Source organism: Corvus brachyrhynchos, unplaced genomic scaffold (assembly GCF_000691975.1).
Source record: "Corvus brachyrhynchos isolate BGI_N302 unplaced genomic scaffold, ASM69197v1 scaffold258, whole genome shotgun sequence".
Taxonomy (NCBI): Eukaryota; Metazoa; Chordata; class Aves; order Passeriformes; family Corvidae; genus Corvus; species Corvus brachyrhynchos.
The window spans coordinates 2,001,976-2,021,346 of record NW_008240122.1 but is presented as its reverse complement, the minus strand read 5'-3'; the positions used below and the strand labels follow the sequence as shown (position 1 = coordinate 2,021,346).

At 37.4% G+C, this 19,371-nt stretch overlaps 1 protein-coding gene across 1 annotated transcript in view; it reads right to left on the bottom strand.

Annotated features, from left to right (window-relative positions):
- MTA3 (metastasis associated 1 family member 3) overlaps positions 1-19,371 on the bottom strand; it is a 130,558-nt gene that overhangs the window by 18,302 nt on the left and 92,885 nt on the right. The window contains exons 15-16 of the mRNA XM_017744863.1: positions 17,902-18,048; positions 6,414-6,445 (exon numbers count right to left, since the gene is read on the bottom strand). Of these exons, the coding sequence (XP_017600352.1) occupies positions 6,414-6,445; positions 17,902-18,048 (179 nt within the window). The remainder of the gene's footprint in view (positions 1-6,413; positions 6,446-17,901; positions 18,049-19,371) is intronic.

Genomic DNA, 19,371 nt, shown 5'->3' with positions numbered 1-19,371 from the left:
TAACAAAAATTGGATGAAAACAGATATGATAGGAGACATTATACAAAGATGAAAATTTGCTTACTCTATCTCCCATGGATTCAACATCGTGTTTCTTAGGAAGAAGTACTATTTTCTTGGTGAAATAATACCAGTATTCCACATTACTGGTAGCATTTTTGTAACATTCCTATAATGCACACAGTGCTGGACATTGGCGGGAGTACCCCCTAATTAGGGCACCAACACCACCATCACTGAGTAAGGAAGGGGCTGGTAGCACCCACAAAGACCAGCAGAACAGAGCACAGAGCTGATCTCTTAAATCATGTCATAAAAACATAAAAGCCAGAAAAGATAAACAAGGGCATCATTTTTTCTGAACAATTCTTACACTCACATTCAAAGCATTCTATTCACATTCTGACACAACTTTCACCACACCCTGATCCACACCATTTGCTCTCTCCAGCAGGACAAATTTTATGCATCAGACAGAAAATTCCAGTATTCATTATGCTACTGTGAGTAACTGAGCCATCTCCTCTGTGATTCCTTAGATTTCATGTAAAGAAACCAAACCAGAAGAGGAGAAACAAGACATCAAAAGTGAGTGATTCACATAGAAATCTCTCTTAGAGCTAAACTATTTTATTTTGTCTTAAAAACAAAGATTTAGGGTGAATTTAGTTGTTGTTGCACACAGGGTCATAAAATTATCTTTGTAGCCTTTTTAAATATTTACCCAATTTTTTCCCATTTTTTCATTCAGTGCCTAGACTGCAGTTTGGCTTTCACATACTATTTTGTATTGGCTTTGGTGGGGGAAAAGACGTAAAAGACATGTTACTAAAATTCAGCTGTTATTTAGAATAAATTCAGGATAAAGTACATAGGTGCCATGAAATCAGAAATTCATTAAGGTTTTTAACTGCTGATCTCTTCTTGTACAAAGTGGGTAGTGCTCAAAAAGAGAGTAAGAAGTCATTCATGGAAAACATTGCCACACATCAGATTTCCCACTCAGGATTTGTAGCTGGCAATTGCCAGTGCCACTCACAACATTCAAGGGCTCCAGTGGTATATTTTTTGTTGTGCTTCCCTCGTCAATAATGGGTTTAAGTTATCTTATATAATGGTTCTGATCTTTTCCCAGGCTCCTTTCTAATACACCACTGAATGTTTCCTTTAGTCAAGAAGTGCAGGCAAAAAATGTTCAGGAAATATACAAGTTACAAAAAGTGTATTTCCTATGGCATAAACTCTGAAAAACAGTGAAACCTGATGGAAAAAGTACTTGTCTTTTCACAATACTTTTTCCCCTGGCAGAGCCAGATATTGCAACTAATTCTGAACTTCTGTTTTTTCTACTTTTATTAGCCCCTAACCCTCATTCCAGGCAAGAGATAACGTTATAGAAAATGACACAACGCTTACAATATAACCTCATTTCTGTTGCATCAAATTGGTTAGAATTTTCTCTTTTATTTCCCTTCTGTCCCAGCCCTTTCAAGCCATTTGAAGAAATTAATTACATTTCACATAAGGACAAGAGAAAATAAGATCATTTTTCTCCAGTCTGTGCTAGGGACCACATTAATTTCAAGTTAATAAAAACAATTGAAGCTCTTGACCAGGCAATCAGTTCATTAGTTCCTCTCAAAAAATATATTCACCAGTGTGTATGAAAACGAGCATTCAATGCCACTGTCACACTAATATCACCACCAAGAGCAAAATGAACTTTCATACAAAGTACTCGTTAAATGCTTTTCTTTTATGATGATGATGAATTCAAATCTTCCCCCCTAGCACACAGTTATGCCAGGTTATGAAAGCCTAGGGAATATTCCCTGTGCTACCAAAGAATTCCTTCTCATTTAAAACCCTGCTTGCAGCAAGCTTCAGTAATTTCCTTGCAATGCCACCGTGTGCAATCAGCTGCTGGTGCTTTGATTCTGACAGTGTACATCGCTAATGAGCTGTGCTGTGAGTTTGCAGCAGAGCCACTGGTGCTAAGGGTCTGCATACCAGGGGCACAACTGAGCAGCACCTGCATCAGCAGTTTGCATTTTGGACAAAACTTCCTCCATGCTGAGTGACTCCTTCCTCCCAAGTTCTTCATCTCAGTCTGAGTACATTCATTGAGATCTCTTGTTCCTCTAGGACAAAATTGTTCCATGCTCAAAGACATCAGGAGAAAAACATCTGAGTGCACTTGAAAGAAAAACTTCTCAAGACAAAGGGAGTTCTGATTCAGGCAAAGTTACATCCAGTAAAGAACACAAATATTTAAGTCAGCAGGGCGTTACCTCTGGAGAGAATCTCCCCTGTCCAGCAGGTGGTGTCCATGCTGCAAGACCGAACACACCCTCAGAAAGAAAAGGCAATCTTTTCAGGGTCTTCAACAAGGAGGAGCTTACGTAAAGACTGTTTGTTGTACAGCTTCACCTGTCCCCTGCTGATCCATTTCTCTGCTGCTTGCAAGTGCTGCTCATCAAAACTCGCCTGGCAGGGGCATGAATTTCCCATCTGCATTCATTTCACAGTGGGCAACTGAGATACTTCCAATGTTCAAGGAAAGCAGGAGATCCCTTCGTGAAGAAGTTACATGTCTTCCTCCCTCTCAAATCTTCTGGAAGCAGCAGCACTGAGTTACAACTGTAAATCCAGGTCTTTGAACACAAGGTGCACTGGGCATAAGGCTTTGCTGTGGCAGGGAAACCAAGGAATTGGCTGTATAGAATCACTGTACACATGATGTCTGCTGCAGTGGCATCTACGAGTCCAATGAAGTCTGGATACCATTCCAAAACCACCTTATATTAAAGTGGCAACTGAATACAGCATTTTTATTAACAAGGGTAAATCTCCTGTCCTCACTGGCTCCCAGAGAAGCACAAGAGTACTGAGACGCATGAGGGTAAGGCAAGAGAGGAGTCCTGTACAAATTCAGAAATGGGACTCAGATCCCAAATCACAATTGAGGTTCCTGTCTATAAGTTGCTCAATTTGTACTGCTACATAAGTGGCCAAGAATTTATTCATTGAGAGCCACTAAAAATTCTGAAAAGACACTGAGGTCTGAAAAGACATCCAGCTTTAAAATAATACATAACACCCACAGTCATTCAAAGTGTAAAAACTAACAGTGAACATTTGTACTATGGCTGAAGGAATGTTTAACTGAACTACCATAAATTCCTAAGTGGACTTCAAATGTTTTCCCCATTGTTTCAAAAATGAAAATATTCCCAATGCCTTAAATTAATATTTTAAAGTTTTTTTATTACATCTTTAAAAAAAAAATCAATTCAAATCAAGCCAAGCAAAAGAAGCTCTTTACAAGGAGAAAAAAAGTTGCTAGAAGAAATCAGCTTTGTTCAGATGACTGGCAATAACCCATATTAAATGGTTCCCTATATTTTGCATTGACCTAATTATACAATACATCATTTAAAACAAGTTTAGAATTACTTTAAGTTTAAATCAGGTGTTGATTCTCTTTTGTCACACCTGAAGTATTCCTATTTCCAAAGGGATTAGCATTATACCTTTAATGAGCATCAGGGTTAGGGGCTGGTTTAGTTATTCATAGAAATGTGAGATTAATGCAAAAATGAATACCCTAACTCAGCATGAAGTCACAAATGTTGATAATAGCATGCAGGCACACAACCACTTTGGGTATAGGATTTCATTTAAAAACCCAAAGGCTATTAAAAATGAAAGATTTTCAAACAACAGATCATATACAAGAAAATAACCAAGTAGTCATCACAAGTGTAACTTTGGAACCTCTGGATTTGCTACCAAACCTTTCACAAACACCTACAATTGTTGTAATGATGAAAATCTAAGTCAATGAATTTTCTGTGCAAGGGGGGAAAACCACCAAAAAATCCCAAAAGAAACAACCCTCCTAAAAGATGACAGCTAACTTGCCAAAGCATCTGAGCCAAAATACTGCAAAGTTTATAGTCCCTGTTTGTCATAGATGGTACACAAGAGCTATATAACCTCTGAATAAATCATGCCTCAGAAGGCATCATTTTGAAGTAAACAGTTATTTATGGAAATCAGTAAATTAGTAATGAAAACTAACCTAGGCAACCATCCACAGAATAAGAGGAAATTTATTTTTTAATATAAATAAATATATTTATTTATATTAGTTAAAACATAGAGCATGCCCTCCCTCTCCCTCCCATCACACAGATGCTTAAATTATTTTCTGTGGTTTTATTTTTATGAACAAGAATCTGAAACAAAAAACAGGTGGGTATCATTGCATTTAAATACAGAAGAAAAATTCTTGTAATGTTCTCAGAAAAACTGCACTTTGTTTTTTTAACAGACTACACTCTATACCTTGCTGGCTTTGACTTTAACATAAATCTGAATCTTCAAGACAAGATCAGATTTAATGCCTTACATTATTTCACCACCTATAAATGCAACTTTAAAGACCAAATACTTCACTTTGGTAAGATAAAAGCTTTTTTAGATCAAAGCATCCAACGCAGTAATACAAATTTGCTGTGATACTTACATGTTCTGTTGACTAAAGGTCATGCTTTAACTTTTTATGTTACAATATAACCATAAACAGTCAGAATAAAGGGGACTTCATTTCAGAGTAACTATTTATTGCAGCAGCCATTATACATTGGCTCTCAGCAGTATTCCTTTACTACATCTGTACTGAATGCATAATCTCATAGTGTTGGTAATTCAAGGAACAGCATATTTTCTGGTTTCACTGACAATTTCTACATACTCACTGGAGAGTAATAAAATTTTCTTTTACACATTCAGTTATGCTTTAGTTGCAGAGAAGAGCGGACATTGCTCTAACAATTTCTCACTAAGCAGAATACCTATTTTTATTTCTACTTTTATTTACTTAAGTGCAATGAACAATTACTGCACACTGACTGCAGAACATTAGCCTGAGGTCTCAGCCATCTGAGTTGTCAGCACAGAGGTCTGCAGAGGTTCACAACACAGGAACCTCAAGAACTTGAGCTATTTAAAAACCTTTTCCATCTCTCTTTAAAAGTTTGGACATGTTTTGGTGTGAGAAAGAAATTATATAGGCAAAACCCCCACTCTTTTGGGTCAGTTTATAGAACTGTTCTGGTACATTAATGGAAAAGAGAGACTGAGTATCTTCAGAGTACAATTAATAGGACAAAAAGAGTACAGGTAAAGCAGAGTGAAGGGTTCACCAGCTTCAACACAATTGTCCTGTTCTTTTCCTGACACCAATACAGAATGGAAAAAACATTGAAAAGTTTTTCAATCCCTTCCAAAATTTTATAGCAGAGGAATGCACTTGAATAACTGAGCATCTTCTTTTGAAATGTCTATTTAAAACAAATCCATGACAAACAAGGATTGTATCCCACCCAGCAGGAAAGAGAAATATCACTTTTTCCAGACATCTCTACTATTTTGAAAGGTTGTGATCTCTAGTCCTTACCTATTTATAATTCATTTGCACTGGATTATTAATGACCATTGACGATAAGGACAATGAACTATATTAACCTTTTATGCCCTGCAGAGTCAAGAAATCCATGTGGGAATTTACATGTCCCACAAATGCTGTATATACAGAAGAGGTAACTGAACTTGACGGGATACCCTAAAAACTGTAGGAATGGAAACAAACAAGCTCATGTCATGATTTGCTGGGGTTTATTCTAAAATTTCAGCACTCGCCCCAAAAACTGGCCTTTCTCCAGAAGCAGAAAGCCCTCTCCTCAAACACCCACAGGATAGGCATCAATCATTCCCTGTCAGAGGAAGGTTTTCTTTGTGTGAACTGTTGTTCAGCCCTTACCTAACTTTTGTTATGAGTTTGAAACAGAAAGAGACCGACAACATTTCTCACCCTATAAAAATGCAAGATAGACACTAAGGACATGACATTTTTTTACATAAAACTTTCTAATCTCATTTTTGAAGGTGTATCTGTCCCCTTAAACATTTACCTATTTCTGGAACCCAAATTATCAAACCCAAGCTAAAGTCAGAGACTGGCCTCTCAGGAATGTGATGCAAGAAATTACTCAGCTATTGTTCTGAACTTTAAATGTGCTCTGACTCATGTGATATAGACAGAATGCAAGAAATTTTATCAACATTAATTTCACATAATCAAAAATCACTTTAACACAGAACACAGAATTGTAACTGGATTTTTCAGCTATTCAAACTGATAGCACTGTTACCTCTTAAGCTCTTCGACCTCTCATTTTTTGCCAAGATTTCTCATGAAATAAAGACAGACTCATTTTACCTCTACAGTGATATTGGACTTTATAAAAAAATGCCAATGTCTTAGGATACTACTACATCTACTTCATTTTTAAAGGAAAAATCATAGCTATAGACAGATCAATACCTATAATCTCCTCTATACTTACCATTATTGTTCTTGTTGTATGGCTGGATGATTCTGGAAAATAAAAGAACCACAGCGTATTAGAAAGTTTTCTTTATCCACAAAAGCCTTATTTTCTGATGCTCACCCTGAAGGCTACTGTTCAGCTACAACAATGAACACATCAAAAATGCACAGACTGGAAAGATTTCTCAGGAAACGAGCATAAGACCCATCATTGGTCCTGAATATATATGGCATGCAATAATATGCTGTTAAGTGCACCGTCCTCTTTGCTTAATTATCTTCTTCTGCAAGAAAATATAAAAATGGAACTAATTCATAATTCATGTTTGAAGAAGTAAGGGGTTTTTTCCATTTTGCATTTAACATATGGCATCATGAAGGATTAGCTCTGCAGACAAAAATACAGATAGTATCAACATAATTCCATTACTGTTCCCATTTCAAAAGAAGTTTTATAAAACTAGACAACCCTTTTTCTGAGAATTTTGAGATGGATGCTCAGTCTGAAAGTGACAAAGCATATTGAGAAACGCAACATGCAGAAATGTTAAATATTCTCCCCTATATGGTAAATCTGGAGTCAGTGACCTGAACTCATGGTTATATTTATATAAATTGCAGAGCAATCACTACTAGCCAATAACTAACATAGATTTCACCCTGCTGTTTAACTCAGATTACTTTCACTTTTTTCTTTCCCCAAGAACAGAAATCACACTCTCTTTGGCTTTAAAATGCTATAGTTCACATATTAGAGACATTGTTCTTTTTCAAAGCAGTGCAACTTCAGTAAAAAAAAAAAAACCAACATTTAAAAAACCTGCAAGAGAACTCACTGCTGGTCTATAAGATGCAAGATGATACTGCCACCAGTCTCACAGGCTTGCTCAAAAATTTGGGTAGGACACCTCATGGGCTATAGCAGAGTTCTTAAGGAAGGGACATTTATCAACACTACATGCAGTTCTGCATAAAATGTACACAATTCTGAATGAATTGAATCAGCAGAGTCCTAGTTCTGCAAGTGAGATAAATGCAAAATAATTACAATTTTTTTTATTCTTGCCTTGGTTCTAAATTGTGACTCTTACAGGGTTTCCAGCTGGTATCACACAAAGAATTCTTGAGTGATATTATTATTGTTAAAAGTAGTATTAAGGAGATTAAAAGGACACGAGAACAGCTGCACATCTCTTTCTGAAAAAAAAAGATGATTACACTCTTAAACTGGCATTTCTCTTCCATTTTGAAGAGTCACCTTAACCAGCATGAAGGTGTAGTTCAATCACTGACAGAAAAAAGATAAGTCATTTTAAACATCTCAAACTATAAACTCCAACATTCAACAGAAATTCCTGTATCTAGTGTACATTTACATTTGTACAAGTCTTCATCCTCACTCACTTATAAATAAAAAACATTTATATCGTTAAGGTCACATTGACAGAGGTACTGGAATGTGAATACCTACCTAAAGCCAGTGATATTTTAGTTGTGGGCTCCTCTACCAGCCCTCCTTTCCTCTTTTTTTTCACACAAAAGTTATCATATATAAAAATACATTTAGGTCACCAGTCCTCCAGGCAATTCTTAAACTGGTAGTATGAAAACTAAATATTGTGACAGTCTACTGCTTCCTGATACTTGAACATATTTGGCACTCTTATAAAGTAAGAGAAGATCACAGTAGAGTGAAGAACTCTATAATCTGTTAATTTTTTATCCTCAAAAAGTAATTTTTGTTATTATAACTTTTTTTTTTTTTCTTTTTTTTTGGACATCCCAGTAAAATAACATTTCAGGACCTGAATGTTCCTGAGAAAACCCAGGGACTGCATTCATGGAATAATGAATAATTGAGACAAAAATTCATTCCACTTATAAGCCTAAATACCCAGACAAAAACCCCAATGAACTTATCACCAAGAGCACAGTATTTCCTGAAGAATCCTGAACTTAGGCAGAATTACCTGGTTAAACACAAAGAATGGGGCTTCTTGTCTCTTGAAATGCAGAGGAGATAAATTACACAGCACTTTCAGTCACTCTCAAAATGATCAAAGCCAACAAACAAAAATCCATACTTTTTATATGGAGATACTTGAAACCTTCCCTCTTACTCAGAGGTGCTGTGCTTTTGGCATAGCTCTATATGCCGAATCTATAAAAACTATGCTTAGCCATGATTGTCCCAAAATACTCAGACACACTCTCACTCAGTTGTCTGTGAAACTGAGAAGATCTCCCCAAAATGAACTGAGGAACAACTGAATTTTCCTGGAAATTGTTAAACAGTGTATTTTTGAAAAGAACCTGACAGACACTGTTAATGCAGTGCCAGCAGCAGTTAACTCCAGGATATTACCATATTGATAACTCAATAATAAAACCCAGCAAAGAAGTGAAGAAAGATCTGTTATATTTGTAAATGTCCCTGTTATATCATGCAATAAAACCATTGTCTGCTTTTTGCATGTATTTTTCTTGCTGTAAATACTGAAAAATCATCTAAGTTGCCAAACATTAAAGACCTGAGTATATCCATTAAAAAAAGGTAGGAAAATAACTGTTTAATAAGTAGACATAGTCAAAAGAGTCTAGGATCTAGCAGAGACTACTAATTGAGGTGCCATTGTTACACAATTTAAACTCTTACATACTCTGATACACAAATATTCAGACTTTAGAACTGAGGAGACACCAATTTCTTCCAGAAAATAATTACGCCCTGACTTGGCAGGTTCTGAAAAACACTTATGCATGGACACACCAGCCAATTTTGCAGAAAACTTTTAATTAAGGCAACTAAAGAAGAAAGGCCTTGCTTAAAAAGGCAGTCACGCAGCATTCAAAACTTTTACGAAAGGTCTGCACTCCAGTGCAAACTCCAGAGCATCAGAGCTTATTTAAAAACCACAAATATCTTGGTGTTGAACAGAACAGAAAAAAAAACTTTGGATGTTCAGTTTTATCTGCCATGTTCTAGAATGCCTTAGGATTGTTATAATCTGGCTCGAATTTTAGTGAAACTGTCACCAGTGGACACTTGGTTTATAAATGAGTTCTTACAGCAAAGGATTTTGTGCAGGACAATGATCTGTACTTGCACCACTTCTGCAGAAGGGAACTCCAGGATAGAGACTGATTCTCCCTTTAAGGCCAATGAAGTGTCAGGGAAGTGGATTGCTCCACTTTAAGCAGAAATGGTCAGACATCATCATCACTAACAAGGGTTCTTAGTGCTGTGATGCAGGCAAATTGCAGTAAATGCAGCTTCAGTGCTGACAAGATGTTTATAAGTTTATCATTGGGGAGAAATTGATGTACCAACAGAAGAAACTGCCTAAGATGCTCCTGTTCCCTTTCTACAACATATTTATTTGAGCTCAAATAGGAATGAGTAAGCTGTAGTAGAAATTTCCTCACAATAGAATGTGCTTTACCAACCATATTGATCAATCAAGTGTGTCTCCCTGTTTCCAGGCAGTAGGAGACCATAAAATTTCCGCACTGTGAAACCATTTAGGGATAAATCAGGAAAATGTACACTGCTAAGGGATGGTGTCAGCTACATAATTATTTCAAGTTTACATATTATTCCCCAGCAATATTGCTGCTGTTATTTTTTATTCCCTTAAAAGTTCTTCAGGTCAGGACAGAACCCATATCAGAACCCTTTTCCAGCTGTTCACATGTTATTTGTATATGTGATATTCTTTATTTCTGCTGATAGAAAACTTAATTACCTGGTATTTCTGGTTTTTATGTAACAGGATCATTGACAATACTAATGGGTGAAACATGTCCTACTTTTAAAACTTCCAGAATAAATATGCTTGAAGATAATTTGATTTTGACATATGGAAAATAAAAGCAGACTGGCAATAGCAGAGCTGTTTAATCCTAGCAACCTCTCATCTTATCTGCATAAGACTTTAAAGGTTCATTTCACCCAGGACGGACCACCTTATAAAAATGCTGAGGAAAGACTGCTTCATTATTTCTTCTGCATTTGGGTTATGAATGTTTTGAGTAACCAAACATAATTGTTTTTTTCTTCCCAGTTTGTAGCAACTGAACAAGTGACTTTGTTAATTCAAAAGTATTATTAAAAATAAATAAATATGTATCTATGTCTAAGAATAATTTTTGAGGAAGACCCTTATTCTCCCAAGACAGAAATTTTAAACACTGGAGAAAGAATATACAGATGAAAAAAAGAAAAACCACACAAAATTATCACAGAGCAGACACAGGATCTTTCCAGTTCCACTACCGAAGCACTTTGTGAAGGTGCCTTGCCTATTGCATTATGTCCTAAAATTGTTAAGAACTATTGCTCTGCAATCACAGCTTACAAAAAATAATCAAACTACTTGACAATAATCATACACAGAAGCGCTTTGAGTATGAACTCCAGATCTTGAATCCAGAACACGTAATTCAGGAGGTAATATGCAGCTAATCCTGTTATCCAACAGACAGGATTCTCTTTCTGCAACTGTAATTCTTTAAAATCATACTGGGGGAAAGTAGTGATTCTAGGAATTAAGCTCTGGCTATCTCCATTGTGGTTTAAATGTTAACTTAATTACAGTGTTGTTTGCTGTTTTAAGAGCTGATTCATCCTGCCAATTAGAAAAGCCAGGGTTACTGCAGTTTCATGTCTACATGTTACCTGCATATTAAAACAAGAAACACTGATTCAACAGCAGAAATGGGGCACTTTATCATGAAGTGCCCTTTCCTCTACATGGGATCCCACCTCTTGCTCTTTCTGATCCCTGCTGTCACCAGTATTACCAGAAACACGTGCTGCACTGGTGAGTTCAGGGATGCAACACTGCCAATCTTCCATAAGCATTCATTTCCTTGGCACAGCAAAAGCAAAGGATCTATGGCACACTCGAAGCAGTGCTTTAAGGCATGAATGTGACTCTAGATTTGTGCTTTTCTTGTGAATCAATTGTAGGCAAAGAAGCCTTACAAAACCAAAGATACATTTTTGAAATAAAGGAATAAATGCAGAAGGAATTCATAATAGTCCCTTATTCAATTTCTAATGTACTTTCACCCTGGGAAATAAATCACATTTCTCAAGATATAGTAAACCTGAGCATTTCAGTTGAATGGAAATTGTATTTTGACTTTGGCAAAACGAAAGTAATGGCGGGCTGTATTTTAAAAAAACCACAACTTGCTTAGGAATAGTTCTTTGTCAGAGGAAATCCAAGGAAACCTGGGTTTGCAGAAATGCTTTTGCTCCTCCCAAGCACTCCTGTGACCAAATTACACTGCTTACCTTTTCTCACTGAAAAATACCCTGCACTTTAAGCACTCTTCAGACAGAGAATGGAAGACTGTCCTTTTACTTGTCACCCAAGGAGCTCAAATACTTGGAAGATAACTGTAATGTGAATTCAATGTACATGTTTATCAGTGTGAGAAAACAAATTATCTTCTAAATTTAAGAATTCTAGGGAGAAAAGATATTTCTCTTCTATTTTTTTAACAAAAATATTTTCCTCCTACTTGGCTATTTTTCATGTTATGTCATGATATCATTTGCATCACTGGGTTTGGAGGAATGAGGACAAAGAGGGAAGTGGGGAAATCATCTACTCACTGTTTTATAATACAAAAATTTAAATAGGGGAAAAGAAATTACTCAAGATATGCAAACATGAGATGCACTAGCTTGGTTCTACAAGGGATTGACAATGTCAGCAGAAGCATCCTGGGGTAATTAAGGCTTGCATCATTTTCTGGGCACATTCTTTGTGCTCTGGAAGTTGTCACTAGTTCATCATCTTCAGTATCATCATTTGTACCTCTGCAAAAACGAGTGAATTTACTGACCACAGAAATGTAGGCTTTAGAGCATTTTAGTTTTCTAATCAATATTTAAAATGATTGCTTCTAAATGCACAGTGAAAATAGAGAGAAATTGTCTACTCTTGTGCAAGTTTCAAAAATTAAAGGTAAAAAGGTTGTTAGGTCAATCTCTTGAGGGTCAGAGATGGTTTTAATGACTTTGTATAGAATGGCAGGACTAAGCTCTTAAGTATTTCCTATAATGATATAAGCATAAAAGCAACATATTTGGGGAAGTAACTAAGAGCCATAAGCATCCTTTCATAGTCCTTTGCTTCCCCAGTAAATGACAGTAACACAGCATCATTTTTTCCTGAGAGATCTATTTTCCATGCTCACATTTCCATCAATACCAGTGCACACATTTGACTGAGAAATCTATAGCTGAATATTTTAAAGCATTTTCTGCCTATACTAAAGACCAAAGCTAGAACACACATGTCCTAAGCAAACTTCAGAGGGAAAACTGACTGTGGAGCAATATATAGCTTTTGTCTCCCACTTTTGGGAAGAGTGAGTATACACAATCCAGCATTAATCATACCTTGTGTTTCAGCATGGAAGAAATGGCAAAAGTGGATTCACATAGGCGCTTGTTTGTCACAACTCATTCCTTCTCGTTCAGTCAGAAATCACTGGTATGTTAAACGAGGCTTATAACAATTTTGGTTTATAGTTTATTAATGTGTAAAAGAAAATCTAAGGTTGTCTTTTTTAAAGCAACAGAGTGTCAGATGTTTTTTCATGCGCAATCCATGCCGCTCCTCTGCCACCGCAGCAGAACATCTCCGTCTCTACTGAAAGATAGCATCGTGATAACAGCCACCAGACACCTTTGAGAACAGACAACTCACTCACTGCTGAAAAATTTCAACCTAAAGTGAAAACTCCTTCCTTTTTTTATGTGTACTTTCACATAGAGTTATGTGAACTTAATTATAATGAAGCGTGTATTATAATTGTTTTCTCTGTTTCAAGAAAATTTGGGAAAGGAAAAGCTTCAGTCTCCCTGCTTGTCAGTTAGGCTGCTTATATTTTCATCTGTTTGTCAAGAGGAAGTCACAAATTCCCCATGGAAAAATAGGATCGAAAACTAAGCCTTTCTTGCTCATCTCCTGAAGAGCCAATAGTCATAAGCACAGAGAGAAGGATTGACCAGAACAGCATCTAAGAAAGAAGGTACATTTTTTTGAGGTCTTTCTCCATTTCCCAGTTTCTCATGTCACCTTCTCATCCTACTGGCCCAGAGATGTGTGGGTTCCTAGGAAAACAGACCCCAAAATTGTTGCCTCATTCCTAGATACTTCATGTATCTGCTGCACACTTCAGTACATTCAGGAACAGAAATTTGACTGTTGAAAGAATTCTCTTTAAGGCAGCAGGACATCTCAGACTGAAATACAGCACAAAAGGTAAGGGCAGGGCAGAGAGGAGGAGGATCAGGGCTGTTGAATCGTGTCTTCAACTAGGAAAAACTGGATCTTTTATTTTTGCCCACAACTCATGAAAATGGTATCAACAGGCACAGTCTGATTTCTGCACCTCATTAGTGACGATGATGCCTTGGACATCCTGCTGATATTCTGGTTCTCATGCTTGAAAGGTATGGAAATGCTTGCCAGATGGCAGAGATTATTCTTGTGTAAAATGCCTCTACCTGATGTTTCCAAATACTATAAGCAAAATTACCATTACTCACCCTGCCAAAACAATAGACTGATGTGAAACTTGACTACTTGGATGCACTGGTCCTCACAGTTAAGCAGCTTGTGGGAGAAAGTAATTGCTTGGAATAATTTCAGACACTGTAATTTAAAGATCAGATTCAAAATATCTAAAGCACTTTACAGTCACACCTAAATCTTCCCATCATCAACTCCAGTCACAAAATTGGATACATGTAACCTTCTGCAACATCGTGATTTTCTGAAGATGGAATTTTCCCACTTGAAAGAGGCTATCTTCACGGCAGAGAACCACTTAAATATCTTGTGCTGACTTTAATTTCAGCAGCAATTGAAATGCTGCATCTCAGAGTAGTTAAAAGTTCCACCGTGTACATTACACAAAAACTGCTCAAAGTACTGTGACTTTTTTTTCCAGAACAGCAAAATGCCAGTTCACTGGCATTTTTCACTGCATCTGACAGAATACAGGATTTGCTGTGGTTTGAAAATAAAATGAAAAACACTTTTCTAAGATCATCCAGCAAAAGTCTTCCTCCTAAAGCCCACTAAAATAAGGGACACAAAAACCTACTAGATCCTCTCTCTAGCTACAATATACAGTGCAATATTTCTTAAGCGGTGCAATTTCACTCGTGTCCATGCCTTACACCCAAGACTGACACTCAATAACGATATCAGGGCACAACATCCCCATTTATGAAGAGATAAATGAGCTCCCTCATCATTCTTGACAATGATCGAGCAAAATCAGTCAAAAATGCCTGACTTCCTCACCCCTATCAATTGCACCAGACCCTTTCTGGAGGTGCATCCATGGAAAACTAAAAGGGAATCTTGTCCTGCATTGGCTAAAAACAAAACTCAAGCCAATGTAAGACTTGTATAAGAAAAGCAAATCATATTCTTGTTTATTTTCCTAAAAGCATTTAACTAAATGTTAATGATGTTTCTCATAATCTTCCCCCACTTCCCCACAGAGGCTTTAAAAAGTGCCATTTCTATAATGTACTGCTATATTCAAAGCAAATAATTATTAATTTGCTCAAAAAAAAAAAAATTCTGTCAAAATAAGGCACTCATCTAGGCAGTAAGATTGACTTAAATTATGCTAACCTAAATATATATTTGCACAAGCCTAGGCAACATTTACTTGAATGCTGTAAAATACTGTATATCTTATGTAAACATATTTATGTGGCTTTCTCACAACGAATTTCTAATACTGTGGGGAAAAAAGTAGACTTGAAAATGCAGACAGTTCTATGTCAATAACATTAAGATTATGAAAACAGCAAGACATGAAAGTTATATTAAGTCCCCCATGCTCCTTTTTGTTTGCTCATTTCATCAAAGCATGCACCAAAAGGCAGACTCTGTCATCATCTCCATAGCAGGCTTTCTGCATACTGTTAATTGATACAAGGCAATTAACCCTGGAGCAATCGATAGTATTTTGGAACCAAAAAAGCTTTTTATTATATTTATAGTAACATAAAAACTGTGGGGGCTGGCAAAACCTTTCTCTGCACAAATAGTACACTATGGTCAGGGAAATGACACAGAAACCACCACGTCCCAAGTTGATCTGGTACTGAAGAGAAGCTGGATAAAATACAAGAAAAAACCCTGTATTTTATATTTACCAATACCCTGAGGAGGAGGTAAATGGTGAATATTGAAGGTAATCACCGTTAAGTCAGAAGAATCAGAATCTGTGCTGTTGAGTATCATTACTACTGGTTTGTTAATTTTTCATTGCATTTTATTTACACTTTTCCACATTTTAATTAGAGCAGCAAGAATAATAACCAAAATAGCCATTTTTAATACGAAGATAGTAATTTTTGCACTAAAAAAAAATACAGATTTCACTTATTTAGGATATATGCTTTCCAGTAGGTTGTTTTCACAGAAAACAGATAAGCAGAAATATCTCCTAAAGCAAAGACTTGCAGTTCTCAATTCTAATTTTTCAAATTAGATGTTATTTTGTGCAAATTGCTTAACACAGTTAGCTGGCTGTTTGATACAAAATAATCATGTACTAATGACTGGTTTTACACACTCTATGCTTTGAAGAGAACATCTATACTAAGTAGAAGAAAAATTTTACATATTTCCAAGCATGCCTCCTTATAGGGACATAAGGTGGGGCTTAATCACAATAATTACCTTGAACTTATTGCTACAACCTTCTCTGCAGGAGAAATGTGCAGGTTGTAGCAAGATGGGAGTCGGTCTCTTCTCACAGATAAAAAGTGATAGGACAAGAGGAAACAGCTTCAAGTGACGCCAGGGAAGGTTTAGGTTGGATATGAGGGAAAGCTACTTCACTGAAAAGGGTTGTCAAGCACTGGAACAAGGGAACCACTGCCCAGGGAAGTGGTTGAGTCACCATCCCTGGAGGGATTTAAAAGTTGTGGCATGTAGGGTTTAGTGATGGGCTTAGCAGTGCTGAGTTAAGGGTTGGATGTGATCTTTGAGGTCTTTTCCAATGGAAAGGATTCTATGATCATCTTTTGATCATAGAAAAAGTAATTCACTGCTCAAAACTTACATGGAGAGTCCAGTTTAATGGCCAGCATTGGTGCACGGGGAGGCCTTCGTTCACATTCTCATGCTCCAACTACTAAACCATCCATGCAGAATTCCACCCTCAAAGGCTGCAGTGGAAATTCAGCATTTATGGCTCTGCCTACTAATGCAGGTATCATATTTTCTTCCAACTGAGAGTCCCTTGGTTGTCACCTTTGTCCCCCAAAGAGCCTGTGTTGCCACGAGTGTTGTTTGTCTGTGGTGCAATAGCTTCACGCTGAGCAGAGGTGCAAGCAATCCTCTCTTCTGTGTATTCTAAATAACCATTTCTTGTCAAAGTATGTCATGATTTCTATCTAGGTGTTATTAAATGAACAGTGGGTGTTTTCCCTGCAATATACAAGTAGTGTTTGCACGACAGAAAAACACAATTATGGGGAAGATGATGGAAAATGAATCAAGGATTTCTCCCTTTATTTGGAATACTATTTCTATTAGCTTGTCTGAAAGGCAATTCCTCTCCTTTCTACCTTGACCTATTCTGTGAAGCATGAAAGCAGATAGACACCTCTTTTGTGCACATCATCTCCTGAACAGTCTGTTTGAGAGCTCAACGTCTGACAGATTTCCACCCTCAATAACCTTATTCAATTACAGAACAAATAAGCTAATGGCTTACAGAAGTTATATCTCACAAAGAGATATCAGGAATGCATGCATGCATTTTCTTTTAGTGCAAACATTATATCCTGCTGGATTCTCCTATTATTTGTACATGAGATAAAACTGCTTACAGTTACAGTTGAAAAATCTTTCTGTTTGGTAATGATAAAAAAAATAAAATCAATAATGCACAGTCATTTTCAGGATGAAAAATAAAGATCATTTGAGAAAAGTTAGTCTTAGCCACAAACGTCCATCCTTTTTTTTGTTTTTTTTTCTGCACAGCTTCATTCCTGCTCTCAGCTTGCACCGAGGTGTAACGAGGTGGCTGGATACACCAGGCCTAAACATCACCTCTGGCACTGCAAAGTCTACAGAAAAAGCCTCTCCTGCACCTCTATGATACACCTTTTACTTCCTTCTCTGCAGGGACAGTGGTTTCTAAGGTACAATGCAAAAAGCCAAAATAAAACATGCTGCATCTCTACCTTCACCAAATTTGTTTTATTCTTTTCTTGTCCTTCTTTTTTTAATCAAGATCAGTAAGGAAAATGGTAAATGGAGTTTTTGTAAGAGATGGTATTAATATATCCTTCTCCAATGAATAGGCACCACCATTCATTGCAGTGCTGCTATAAACATACCATCCATATCTTACCCTCTCATTTAATGTCATCTCAGGTTCACAGAAAGTTTTGCAATTCAGAGAGTCAAAGAATATTTCATTTATATTCCTTCACGTACCATCAAGCCCGTTATGATGGCTGTAGTTTCTTTTTCCCAAAATACTTAATGAAGAGTGATTGGAGGGTGCAAGCAGTCGTTTTGCACTTGGACTTTGAAGGCTTGGTGTTGACCTGATTACATTGGGTTTCACAGCAGGATGTATCTCTGTTTGAGACAAAAGAGAGAGAAATGACATCTACTTGATTTTAAAAGAAATAAAACAATCTATTCCACATATGAAATTTACTCTTGATTTCAGTGAAAAGAAAGTTCCTTCTGCACTTGTGTGTTTACAGGACCTTGAAAAACACTTCAAACACAAGTCCCCATACCCACAGGCCCTCCTAAGTAAGAGAAATCTATTTCACTTTAGATTACCCAAGTTCAATTCCATAGTGAAGATATGTAAGGATTTGAGGTTGAAGAGCTAATAAATATGAAACAATCTGAAACAGGTGTGTTTATATCTTCCTACCCTTTTGGGGTTTGTACTGAAGCTACACACCCACAGGTTTCAGCAAGCAAGTAAAAGCATTTTACTATAGTGAAACCACCTCAATACCTCAAGCTATTCAGTATTTTCTGTCACAGTAACAAGCTTTAAGGGATCTTCCCACACACAAGTCACAAGGTGCAGGAGGTCAGGGGGCCAGACACTGTCAGGCTCTGCAGCTAAAACTACCCCAAAACTGCAGTGGGAACACTCCCATACAGACTCATTACTGGGAAGCTTCAAACATCCCAGAGTATCCATTTCATGGAGCAAGATTATTTTGGAGAAGGAGGAATAAAGAGGATAGGAGGCAGCAAAGCACATCTGGCCAGCACATTTCAGGATGGCAGCTGCTGTGCTTGCCAGGAGCTGATACAGCTGCATGGAAATTTCTCAGTTATCTGCCAGATAAAAGTGGCAAAAGGAAGCCTCAGTTGAATCTGCTGATCCCTCACCAGGAACTGGCTGAACCAATTAATTAATTCCCATCACACATTTGGGTTCAAAATGCCACCACTGTGTACAACCTTGGATGGACCCAAATTTGTGTGGGAAGTCAGCAGCCCAAGGGCAGGTCCCAGCCCTCTGACACAGCCACAGGGCACCAGCTGCCTGCACTGCACAGGTTATGAGGTGCTTGCAGCCCAATTACAGCAGCCCCCCGATGACCCCAGGCAGCAGAAGAGGCTGAGAAGGTGAGGGCAGAGGGGCTGGGTGATCAGCAGAGTCAGCTGCCCAAGGCAAGTGAAATCAGAACACAAAAACTAAGTACTTTCCCATTTGCAGTCCAGGTTTACACCTCCCGAAAAGTGCTTCTTTCTGCTTTTCTGTATAAAATGGGGCATGGAAGCTGGGAAGATGCAAAAGCTACAGTGAGGCCAGGTATCCAAGGAGGAGCCTCTCCAGCCTCTGCCATCCATGGCTATCATGCAGGAGAAAGAGAAACCATTGCATGAGGTCAAAGTCCACTGCAATAGCATGTTTTTCCTCCTTAC